Source organism: Crocuta crocuta, unplaced genomic scaffold (assembly GCF_008692635.1).
Source record: "Crocuta crocuta isolate KB4526 unplaced genomic scaffold, BGI_CrCroc_1.0 scaffold301, whole genome shotgun sequence".
Taxonomy (NCBI): Eukaryota; Metazoa; Chordata; class Mammalia; order Carnivora; family Hyaenidae; genus Crocuta; species Crocuta crocuta.
The window spans coordinates 933,769-946,935 of NW_027527544.1; the positions used below are offsets into that span (position 1 = coordinate 933,769).

General features: G+C 38.2%; 2 protein-coding genes across 2 annotated transcripts in view; both read left to right on the forward strand.

Moving 5' to 3' along the window:
* LANCL3 (LanC like family member 3) overlaps nt 1-5,091 on the forward strand; it is a 150,567-nt gene extending 145,476 nt beyond the window's left edge. Inside the window, exon 8 of the mRNA XM_077765087.1 lies at nt 3,475-5,091. Coding sequence (XP_077621213.1) covers nt 3,475-3,634 — 160 coding nt within the window. The 3' untranslated portion in view covers nt 3,635-5,091. The remainder of the gene's footprint in view (nt 1-3,474) is intronic.
* Nucleotides 5,092-5,924: 833 nt separating this feature from the next.
* Nucleotides 5,925-13,167, forward strand: part of XK (X-linked Kx blood group antigen, Kell and VPS13A binding protein) — a 53,510-nt gene continuing 46,267 nt past the window's right edge. Inside the window, exon 1 of the mRNA XM_077765092.1 lies at nt 5,925-5,947. Coding sequence (XP_077621218.1) covers nt 5,925-5,947 — 23 coding nt within the window. The remainder of the gene's footprint in view (nt 5,948-13,167) is intronic.

Consider the following 13,167-nt stretch of genomic DNA (forward strand, 5'->3'; position numbering starts at 1 on the left):
GCGTGTATGCACTGAAGGAAAAATACTAACGTATGTCACTCCTCCAGTTGAAGCTTTATTGTTTAGGAATTCCGTTAACATATTTTGATTCATGGCTGCCTAATCTGTTTGGTTGCAGCCTGACCCAGTATTTCCCAAATGTAGAAAAAGAAAGTGAGTTGGGATTCTGTCTAGACAAATGCAACATCAGCTTTGGGATAGATTTCATCAGAGATTGCCATGCCGTAGAAAGCCTATTAAAAAGGGCCAGAATGGGGCACCATGGTGGGTAAGTTGGTTAAGCATCTAACTCTTGATTTTGGCTCAGGTCATGATCTCAGGGTCATGGGATCAAGTCCCATGTTGTGCTCCACACTGAGTGTGGAGCCTGCTTAAGATTCTCTCTCTCCTCCTGCCTCTCTTCCCTGCTTCTGCTCTTTCTTCCTCTCAGAAATAAACAAACAAACAAACAAACAAACAAACAAAAATGGCCAGAAGAACCCCTCTATTTTTCTGGCAGGCCAGTCCTAGCTTACAAAGTCTTCGTTATAAGGTTCCAGGGTCCAGGGCCCTTCACACAGCTTCCATTTCTCACTTATAGGTAGAGCCTGAAAATGTGCAGGTAGTATATGAATATTTGGGAGTCACTGTACTTATTGCTTTAGTGTATTGAAATTTCTACTACATTATAATTCAAAGTTAAATATGCTATGGGCCATATTGGGGAAACTTGCCTTATTTTGTCAGTTCCTGAAACAGTGATGTCAAACAATATATGTACCTTTCCATAAGAAACATTATTTGGTCATCAGTTGAAATTTATAGTTGCAGAAAAATAGTTGATAATGGTTTCAGATTTTTCTATCATTATTTATTTATTCAGGTTTTCTGCCTCTTCTTGAATTAATTTTGGTAGCGAATATATTTCTATAAAAGTACTTTAGTTCATATGGATTTTCAAACATTTGATGTAAAGCTTTAATAGTAGAGTTCCATGATATTTTAAATTCCCCACATCTGTGATTATATGCCCTTTTGGATTCCTAATACCTTTCCTTTTTGGTCAAACACCAGCATTTTGTCTATGTTGTTCATCCTTTCAAGGAACTGAGTTTTGGTTTTGTTTATTGATTCTTTTTGTTTTTCTTTTACTGCTTCTCTCATTACTTTCTGCTTTTATTTGGATTTTTCTAGTGTTCTTTTCCTTTATTTCCTATAGTCAAAGAAAAGTTTAATTAGAATACCTTACATCTTTCTGATAATAATAATAAAATTCTCACATGAATCAATTTTCCTGGGTTCAATTTTTGTTATGGTCAGTGGGTTTTGATACGTAATGTTCTCAGACTCTATTTTTTAGAAAAATGAATTTTGCCTCAGTGGGTAGATTTTTAAACAGTCATTATCATTTTAATATGATAACACACTATACCGGTCAGAACACAATGAAACTATTACTCTCCTACATTGCTGGTACTCTTATAAATTGTTATAAAGCATTTAGAAATTATTTTGAAAAGCACAAAAGTGTTTATCATATTATTTTTAAGTAAAAAATGTAGAATACTAAATATTATACAGACTATAATTTCAGTAATGTAATAAATAAATCGAAGCCTAGGGAACAAAAGGTCAGAAGGAGAAAAAGCAAAATTAATTATGGGTTTCTTTTAAAGTATGGTGGAATGGTATAATCTGTTTTATAAATATTCTGCTATGTTTATGTGAGGAATGGTATATCAAACGCTTGTCATATGCTCAGAGCCTAATATATGATATCTTTAATCTTGGCAGATAATCTTACAGAATTCTGCAACTTCACCATTTTAAAGTCAGATTAAGAAATTTGCCCAAGGCCGTATAACATGAAATTATCAGAGTTGGGTATCTCAACCCCAAAGCGCTTCCTGTTTCTGCTATACCACAGCTTCTTAGTCTAGGGTTTGTGAATTTACCTGAGAAAAGGATTATATCTTGAACTTAAAGGTCGCATTGCCTTCAACGCTGAATGTGTGTAATAAGCCACAAGAGAGGTAGCAGTGGCTGTGACTCTCACCGGTAGAAGTCATAGATATTCTCACATCATATTACTCTTATTGCAGATGTTATGAAATATATTTGACTCTCATTGCTACTTGGAAATGTCAGCAGCTATTAGACTCGCTACTAGATCTTGTTATTTAATGTGTTAGTCAAGAACACGTATATTATTATTTCACAAATTTGCTTTAAAAACTTCCGCTAATTGTGTCTTAATATAATGAATTTCCTTGGGAATCCTGTGTATTTTATTTTCTGATCTTGAAGACTTTTTTCTGGAAGGAGGCCAGACTGCAAGATGATCTGTGGCACCGTAAAGGTTATGACTCCTTGAAGCTATACTTTGAAGTTCCATTGCATAATTACAAATTTTGAATTAACTCTTAAGAGGCGACATTATTCTCCTGTTTAAAATCTTTGAATTCCATTTAAAAAGTACATATTCAGGAAAGCAGTTGATAGAAAAATTATACCAAACTGAATTGCAATATGTTCCCTGCTGACTTATTTTAAGCTGCTCTTGATAATTCCATGAGCCCTAAAAAGGATCAAATAAGTAATTATGCCTTGCAGGCATCCCCCTTACATAGTAGCAATAATCTAAATTTATGGCAGTTTCAGCTCTCAGGCCTTACCAACCTGTGAGTTCCGGGCTCTGAATCGGTGATTGTGTTGTTGACAGAAATAAATAGAGCAGGACCCTAAAGAGATGACACAGGTTATAGCACTTTCAAAGCTGTAAACTACTAAAAATGTTACTCATTATAAATAATTTGGATAGGATTTGTGGCAAATTCAGGTAGAAGAAAAAGGATCCTTCATAGAGAATCTAGAGGCCGGTGATTTATTTTTAAGGCAGATGTCCTAAAAATAATCTATCTTGTAGCTGAGTTTGCTATTTGATGTCATGATTATAAAATATTGCTTGCCTTTTCCCATTCATCTTATTCCTTTGTTTGCCCAAAGCACAGATTGTATAAAATCTTGCCCATTTATTTTCACAGCCTCTGCTCTCTGTCACATATAAATGAAACCCAGCTCAGAAATGATAGGCCTGCAGAAACACAGTGTATTTGCTCTTTTAAAGGAACAGTCATATATCAGCTTGCTTCTATGCAAGATAAATAAAAAATATGGCTATTTATCTGTCTCTTTTACTTTTAATTAATGGATGACAAAAGGAATGAAATCCTCAGAAAATACCAAACTGCTCTGCTTTGCAAACTCTGACAATAGTTGAATTTGCTTGTCAAGATAGTTTATTGTGAAACATACACAATGATATAACGGATCCTCTTTAAAAAAAAAAAACAAACAGAAGAAAAAGGCTTTCTTGAAATATTATACAGTTCTGGAAAGAAAATGGTGCTAAACCTTTAACTTAGCAGAGAGTAGGAAGAAGCAGTCCAAGGCTAATCATATGTTAAAACTGTTTATATTTTCTTCTTCTCTTAGGTTTGCTGAGTTTTTATTTACTGAGGAATTCAAGGCCGGGTCTCGGGTCCTTGAAAGTATATACAGCTTGTATGAAGGCTTCTCCGGGACCGTGTGCTTTCTGATCGATCTGCTGCAGCCCAATCAGGCGGAGTTCCCTCTCTTCAGCGTCTTTGTCTAGAAGGCTCCATCTCCCACTGTGGCCCTGCAGAAGGTCCCTGAGATTTCCCGAGCCTACCCGAGGCAGTTTCCACATAAGCCACATTCACTGGTATCACAACCATGAGCCTTAACATTGCCGCCCCGGAAGGAAGGAAGGAAAGAAGGAAGGAAGGAAGGAAGGAACGGACGGAGAAGGCAGGTGAAGGCAGGTGCCAGACTTAAGGGAGAAGAGTTTGAGAACCTGCAAAATAAAGACACCACAACTCCTCTAAAAACTGTAGAGATTTAACATTTCAGGGAGTAGATGTGAAACCTGAGATCAGAAGGAAAAGGAAAAGAGAAATCGTCTGTTTTTCAGTTATGGCATACAAACCAAAACTGAAATGTGGACTAGGGTAATAAAATGCCGATACCTTTACAATTGGAAAAAGAATTTGACCATTTGTGGGTGCCCTCCACCCCTAAATTCAGAAATAAACACAATCAAAAGCTAAAGTAATTGCCCAGCTGAAAATTGCTAGGAGGGATGAAATGTCAGGTTGCTGAAGGACAAATGATTGTCCCAATGCCTTTACTTGTTGAAATTCAGGATTTTTACTGAATGGAGAAGTTTGCATGTGAATCTCTATTTTTAATCACTACGCTGGTCACTTTAAAGGAAACATATCACAACTTTTAAGATTTTATTTTTAAGTAATCTCTACACCCAACCTGGGCCTCAAACTCACAACCCCAAGATCAAGAGTCGCACACTCTTCCGACTGAGCCAGCCGGCCACCCCAAAATATATCATAACTTAGTTTAAAACCTGAAAGTTTCTTTAGGCCTTGCATCTTTTTTCCTGGTTCCTTTTTCTTTCCTAAGGCTCAGTTAGAAGAGTAAAACTCATAGGCTAGCAAATACTGTGACAAGTGTTGCTGTCAAGTGTTTGAAGCGTGAGCTATATATTGTCTGTTGTTAATCAATATTAAAATGCTTATGTAATCCCTATGAAGCTATCAGCTGAATTGTAGAATACCCTCATGGTAAAAATCACTCACTCATCTCAAAGATCAGGGTAGCCACTACAAAGGTGTGTCGTTTCTGCCTTTGAAGGAATACTGTGTCCCCTGGGACAGGCAGACCCTGGCTGAAGAAGGGACCCGGTGATGGTGAAAAGAACATTGCTAATTTTTTGCTATTAGATTAACACATGACTGAACTCCCTGGCTGATCACCTTACTGTCCAAGACACAGGCTCCGCTAGAAACTGTCTACAATACCCACTGAGCCAAGTTGCCATATTAAATCCAACCCTGCTGTAAATACACAGACGTTGTAAAACTACTTCAGGTAAATAGGGGTTTGCAGAACACTGTAGAAGCATCTGTCAGATCAGAACACACACTTACCCTTTCCTAATATTTGGCCACTGGCAATTTCATATATCAGAGTGGGGAGGGACTTGCGTACTATGTAAGATTTAAGAATTATTAATAGTTATTAAATATTTGCATATGTGATAGATGTAAAAAATATATATATATACGTATTCTACATCTATCTCCATGTAAGCCTAAACACTTATTAAGTTCAGTTGTTCCTAACTTCTTGATTTATAGATACACTGAGAGGAGTTGGGAATATTCTGTTGGCTAAGAATGTGTGTGTGTGTGTGTGTGTGTGTGTGTGTGCATGCTCATTTTTCTGGGAAGAGGTTCTCTAGCATTCATAAGATTCTCAAAGAATCTGTGGCTGAAGAAAGGTAAGAACTACCTTTGGATATTTTATGACTGTACGTTTGCACTCATCAGAACAAGCTTGGACAAAATGGTTTTGAAAAACATACACCTTTTTTTATTTCATTTTCATATCCTCAGATATAAATATATAAAATTGGCCTCAGTTGTTCAATTTTGAAAATACTCAGGTTGGGGCAGCACTACATAAATAACAGCTTTCAGATGATTCCCAAAGTTGGGTTCTAGAGGTTCTTCCATAAGTAGTCCTGGCCCTCCCAGAAAGCCTTAAGGCAAAATGCCTTGTATGGAGTAGTCTCCTTTTGAAATGATGGTGGTACCTGCTTTTCAGCATCTGGTTTTAAAGTTATTTCCTTTGGCTTCTTTAGGCTGAAAGGAATAAGCATCCAGTATACAAGGCTTAATGGAATACATGCTTTTTTTTCATCATCCAATAACCCCTTGAGGTGATTAAGGCCATTGATCCAAAGTCTCACAGCCAGGAAGGGACAGAATGAGGATTCACCTCCAGGATTTCACTTCACAAGTGTATTTATTCAGTATCCTAGACTAGAATCTCAGGATATGGCAATGAACAAAAGTATCCCCGGAAGGTACCTTCTGTTTCTGTTTGCTGACCCTTCTACCATTCATCCTTGAGACCTTAAACCTAGAGCACTTAGAAGTGATAATCTAGTTCAACATATCAGTTTCATTTCTAGGAACTTCAGAACAATTGGACCCTTTCCTGCCCGCCCACCCTTTTAAGTACTAGCAGGCTAACTATGACATNTTGGTAATTTAGAAACAGTGGTAAGTTTGTGTAGCACTTACATATGTTGAAAGTTTTGGTTTTCCTGAAAGAGTAGAATTGTAGGTTTAGGAAGATCCTCTTCTCTCTTTNGCCTGACACAGAGCTCAGTCCCACAACCCTGGGATCATGACCAGAGCCAAAATCCAGAGTCAGACACCCAACCAACTGAGCCACCCAGGAGCCCCCAGTTTATTCCCTTCTAAACAGTAACTCCCTTTTTTGAACAAGTGCTTGGGCAGATTGCCTCATGAAGGCTACAGGGGCATTTTCACCACCGCTAATGTAACTTTAATATTAGTCACTATGTGTGGCATGAACAATTGCAAACCTGGAAGGTAACAGTGGAAATATTTGAGGATAGATTGAAAGAATCTCTTAACAATGGGGATACTGGATTATACTTTAAGAGTAGAAAGTTTTGGAAAATATTACAACTCTGTGTATTTCGTTTCATCAACACAATTACATACCTTCTGTTCCATACATACCCCCAAATAGATATTGTGCCATTTCAGTCATCAGTTTTTACTTTTTCGCTCTGTTTATAATCTAATAACTGAGGTTTGACAAGCAGGTTTTTAAATATATACNAAGATAATAGTATTAACTTTACTGATAATTTGAGAAACAGAGTCATTTTCTTGGTCCATGTTAAATTGGAAACTCTTCCATGGCAATTTATAACTTCAACTGTCTTTGACACACTAAGATTGTAATCAAGGTAGTACTCAAATTGTTTCAATTTCTGTAGAGAGCAAATCTCAATAATTTCAATACAACCAATGTAAGCTTGCGATATATAACCATGGTAAGGAAACAAATAGAAGGAAAAACATTAGTAATGCAAAGAGCCCTCTCCACCTCACAGGATTCTCATGAGAGGTTTCGGTGATAAAACAGATATAAGAGAGTTTTGTAATAGTTCCTTTATTTATTTTAAAGGGAAGCTATATTTTCAGTATCTACTATGTGCATAGAAAATCGTGCTCAATTTTGCCTTCAAGTAAGTATATCAGCCAAATGGAATCTCCCCGTGGGTGCAGTGCTTGGGGTCTGGATCACATGATGGGTAAAAATGAAGTGCATGTTTTTTATATTCTAGAACCAATCCTGACTATAGTATTCACCTCTCAGAAGGTTCTGATTCACTGGGGCTTACTAAATAGGAATAGGCTGATTTAGCTCCGGAGCTCCTTTTATTGCAAATATTTATTTTGCTTGCTGGAAGCAGAGGATTGATTACAGTGCCAGTAATGTGAGAAAAGGAGCTGGCAGGCTAACTCGGCAGAGCCAAAGTGAACTGGGAAATAAAGTATTTTTGGTTGAGTTTGGTCTGCAGTGTAATTCAGGCCTCAGAACTGTGTGGCATACGGCGATAGAAATATACTCTCAGTTACACATAAGGCCTGCCTTTGGGGATCTGGATTATTTTTTCAACACTGCCCCAGATTAATAGCTAAATAAATGACCAGCCTCAGATTCGCCAAGGCCCTGGTATCTTGGCATAAACTTGGCAAGGAAAGCAAATGATAGGGCAGCCAAGGAGTGGGTGGGGAAGGCTTGCTGGAGCTGGGCATCTCAGCGGGGGTTGCGGATGTACTTACTGGTTCTACAGCTGGTGGGTTACTGGTGGGTTCATCTTACTGGTAGGTTCTATTGCTCCCTGGGACTTCTAATCCCACTTTACCCCCCACCCCCACCTCGACCTCCGATTCAGCAACTTCTTGTCCTCCCTTTGGTCTTTAAATAGTACATTCTGATGTTTATTTTTTCCTGTGTGTGCTTAATCATGTGACCTTCTTTTGCCTGGGAGGGCAGGCTTTCTCCTTATCTCTTCCATCCACGGCTGTCAGTTCCTAGCTAAAGGCTCCAGGCTGAATAAAGCTGGACTCCCCTCGGGGCAGAACCGCTGAGGGACTTGGGCCCATTGTGCAGTCGGGTCACAGGTCAAGGACAGCTCACCCCAAGTGCAGCTGCTGTGCAGGAGACTAGAACGGCAGCTGCATTTTATCCTGCTTCTCCTCCATAAAGAATCCAGGTCATTTTATTTGTACTGTTGTGATTAAGTATCTGGGCCTCCTGCATTGTCCTAAATCTCATGGGAGGGGGTGTGGCCCTCTCCTTGTTTCTTTTTTTAATCTTTATTTTTGAGAGGAGAGAGACAGAGTGCAAGTAGGGGAGGAACAGAGTGAGGGAGACACAGTCCAAAGCAGACCCCTGGCTCTGAGCTGTCAGCACGGAGCCCTGACTTGGGGCTTGAACTCATGAACCATGAGTTCATGACCTGAGCTGAAGTCGCTCGCTTAACAACTGAGCCACTCAGATGCCCCTCCTTGTTTCTTTAACAGAAAGTTCTACTGAATTGATGCCTGATGGATAACGTCTTTAGGGTTAAAAAACATTTTTTTTAAATTGGCTTCAAATACCAAACCTTGTCATTTCCACCTAGACTCTTCCACAAAAAGCAAAGTCCCTTATCTGCAGAAATTCCTCCATCTTCTTTTGCTTTTGTACCTGTTACTTACACCTCTGAACTGAATTTGAAAAATCATTTAAAATGAAAACCAAATCCTAGTTTTGTTCTTTGGAGGGGTGTTTTGGTGAAGAGTATGGTCAAAAGGGCAGACTATCTTTTCTTTTCTTGCCTTCCTCCTCTCTCTACAGTATTGAGGAAGAAGGGAGAGAGGAAGAAAAGGTAGAGGAGGAGAGGCTTGACTGTCAAGGACTGTGAAAACCCGGTTTGCAANCTTCTAATAAATTAACACATAATTAATGAGGGCCCTAGTTATGCTTCTCATTGTCTATCTTAAGCATTCATTTTCATTAAAACTTCTACCAGGTTAAAGCCATTAGTAGCCAACTGTAGAAGATAACAGATGTGAGTTTCACAAATAGAGCTGGAAACGTGAGTTACATGTAATTTTAAAATTTTCTAGTGGCCGCATTAAAGTAGTAAAAACAAAAAGATGAAATGAATTTTAATAATGTATTTGATTTAACCCAGTAGATCCAAAATAGTATCGTCTCAACACGTAATCCGTGTGCGGTTATTAATGAGATATTTTACTTTTTTTGTACTGAGTCTTCAAAATCTGGTATGTATTTTACACTTACTGCATTTTTCNTCCCACCGCTGCTTCAGGATATTGAAAAAGTCTCCCTGCAGCTTATGTATATTGTTAGGAGGGAAAAATGGAGAGAAAATACTGCATGTTGTTTGAGTACTGTGGTGTTTCCTCACATTCGGAACACTAGTACCAAGAGCCACCCTGGAAAAATAGATTCTGTGATTAAATGTTAGGAAAGTTCTGTTCTTTTACCCCATTTTGGAGAGTTATATGGTGCATTAACATATCACAGACTGAGAAAACTCTCTGGGATAAAGAAACATGTTTGAAGTTGAGTTGTGTCTGTAAGGGTCAACCTCCTGATTTTCGCTGTTGCCCAGCTGCCACTATAAAAACGTGTTTGGTCTGGCTCGGNNNTTAGGGTATACTTATAAAATTTATATTTTCTACAGAGGAGTTTTAATACTCTTCCCCACCCCCTGGCCCTTAAAGGGCCAGATGTCGGAACAATGGTTCTGTCCCAGGGTAGTAATCCCTATTGATTATCTTGCCCTCACAAAGACCTGAGGTCATTTGTTACTACACTTTGGGGGACAAGAATTCTGGAAATTGCCACAAGTGTCTCTACATAAAAAAAAAAACAAAAAACAACTTTGTGTCTTCCCCTCCTTTTCCACTCTCCTTGGAGCCTATCTCTTCTTATTCTTTGTATTTAGAGTCACCTGAGAGCCAAGCTGTATCTTTTTGTTCTAGAACCACCTACCAAATTGAAACCAGCAGATGGCTTTAATGTTTTGCACACGGACCTAGGTCTTCAGAAAGCACCCAAATACACACCTTCCTCTCATTCTTTCAGAAATTATGAGCCCTCTAAAAAGATGAGGGGAGAAACATCTGAATGTGTATATGTGTAAACACAGAATACAGTTTCTTAAGTAGAGTAATACTGCTCCTGCTGTTGCTTTCTTTTTCAGTTTTGTGTGTGGTGTTAATTTACATGCTATAAAGTGTACTGATTCTGTAAAGTGTGTAAAGTAGCTGTTAGCAATCAGTTTAAAGAACATATAGACTATACTTCACAGCTGTCAATCTTCAGCAAATCATCTTCTTGCCTTTGTTTCAGTGGGACCTCTGATGCCGCCCCCATAAGTTTCGTTTTACTATCTGTGCTTGAGTGGCAATTACCAATTATTAACTTCTGTGGCTGAATTTGGTCCAAACTGCAGTAACTCTTACAATGTCGATGTATTCAAATAAGAAGATTGATTTTAACAATCCGTGTGTCTCTGTTTTTTAGGACGTTAGTATTTCAATATTAGAAATGTCTTCTGAAGACTAGCAGCAGAATCCCTTTGCTCTTGAAAATGCAAAGTGTACTATCCGTTTTATATAGTCTCTCCAGGAGTAGCAGTGGAGCATTTGAAATGCAAACGTTCAGTTTTAGAATTTGTCTGATAATGAAGGGGAGCCCCTTCTCTAAAAAGGTAACAGCTTTCCCAACTTGAACATCTGGGGGAGCTCTACTTGGAAAGGAAGTCTGAATTTTAATCTCATGGATTTAATGGCGCTAAATTAACATTTTTTAAATGGATCTTGTAGAATCCAATTATTAAGAGAAACACTTTGCAAAGCCATATAATGGGGGAAGAGTCAAGCACCACGTGTTAGTATTCTACCAAGTGAATAGAATTTACTTCACCAAAAAGATTTTTTGCACAATTCACAATACTTGCAGAAATAGGATTGTATCATTGGAGGAAAAAAATCCCACCCTCCTGATGACACATTTCACATTCTCTAGTAAACTAGTGCAATTCCTTATTATTTTAGGGGATACAAAAGAATAATCTGTCACTAGACTATAACTGCTTATTTCTATTTGTATTTAGGAATGAATACATACTATTATTTAAAGTAGTATTGAATTTTGAAGAACTGATCAATAAATCAGTATTATTAATAAAATTGTACTCTTTGCCACCCACTTGCCTCAGCACAAATGCAAAGTTAACATAAAATTATTTTAAAAATACACCAAATAATAGAGGTTAGTTCTTATTACTTTCAACTCCTAATTCCCATTAACATTATATCCAATACGAGTTATCTGTTGTATATAACTGAAATTTTGGAAGTCTTGCACACAAAATGAGAGGCTTCTTTAAAAATGCCTTTTTGCCAAAACCAGGTTCTATGACCTCTTGCTAATTATAATCTTCCTTTAGGGGTACTTCGAGGCGCTTTCAAAGACATATCTTTAGCAGATAGGTCTAAATTTAGAGCAGAACATTCTGTTAGATATTTTACTATATCACAAAATGTAGTACTGTATTTTATAATGAAACCAAATTCTCGAGTATTCTGGTATGTTACATATTATTATGCCAAAAAACCCCCCACTTTCTATAAGATTATTATTGTGTACATAATATTTTTAAAAATGGGTAGTTCAGTCCTAGGAAGAAAGTATAATGCAATACATGACATTAAATTGATCTTTAGTCCAAATCCATTTAGGTATTACAGGGAAAGAGCAATCGTAAGCTTGAATGTATACATTATTCTCAAGGACAAAATGGCAAATGAAAATGCATAAAGGCGCGGTCACTGGGGCAAGTTAGCTGGTGTGCACGCTGAGAAGGCACCAACTTGCAAATGCTCATCAGGTTTTAGCTTTTGGTATGGGTTGTTCCTGGAGGGGGAAGTGTCAGTTTATGTNTAGAGATGCACCTTACTGTTTTAAAAACTGCTGTTATAATGTTATAAACACTGTGATCTTTCCAAATGTGTTTTCTGTATTAGTTTTGTACTATAGACTATTATAGTTCACCGTAAACTGGACTCGATAGTGTTTAAAGCAATGTTATTTATTGGCTTCTTCTCCCATATTTATGTACAGTCTACTTAATCATATGAAACCTGTGATAATCCTTTGCCTTAAAATCCAATGCTAAATATTGAGTGCGCTCGAATTCATAATTCTAAGCTACAAATTAATTTCTCCTTTAAAGCTTAAGACCGTGTCAAATAAAATACTACACAAATATTCTGCGGAGTGTTGCTGTCCATTCTGTATTTGTGACTGTGTGTGTATCTTGATCCAGGACATGGTGGCCTGCTGGGTTCTATAAATAGATATTAGTAATCCTTTTAGAGAATGGGCCTGCTACCTCTCAGCTGTCGGCTGAATCCTCTTCTTAACCCTTGTAAATAGATTTTTTTCCATGCCACGCAAAAATGAAGAAAAAGAGTCCTGTGTGTTCTCTCCCTCTACAATTTTTGTCTTGATTTCTTCTGAATCTTCGTATTCTATTTGTGTTAACATCATCTTCCTAAATAGAAAAATGCCAGATTGATGGAATCGCCTAATTTCAGCAGGGAAAGGAACCTTGTAATTATTAAGGTCTGATCCCTTATGGAACGGGTTAAGACTGGAGTTTTAGACAGATTTAGCGGGCTGCTTAAACTCTAAGGAACTAAGGGTGGGCTGAGCCCATCCTGAGGTTCACAAGGCTGTCACAAGCTCAGTGAGTGACAAGGAATTATGTTAGTCCTGGGGCTGGCACACACTAGCAAGCAGAGGTATGCCTTGGGCTAGAAAGCCATTTCCTTATTAGGTCCTGGTCTTCACTCTGTGTTAGTCATAGTTAGAGAGGAATACATTTTGTAGGCAGTTTTTCTGGGAGAGAAGGTAGTGGCTTCGAAGGGTCGTCTGATGCTCCTTCACCCCGGGAAGCAATGGTGCAGACCACTGTGTCTGGAAGACTGAAGGGCATGCTTATTTGGCCCACTGAAATGGTGATTCCTGGGTACATAACTTTACACTTGTGCTTTGAAAAGCATCTGCGTGGTCTGGTTATTTTTAAATGACCGGAGACGCTGGTCCTTTGAGGAATTAGGCGTTCCCCGGGCCCACAAAAGAGAGACTGGGGTGAAAAGGCGTCTGGGCCCC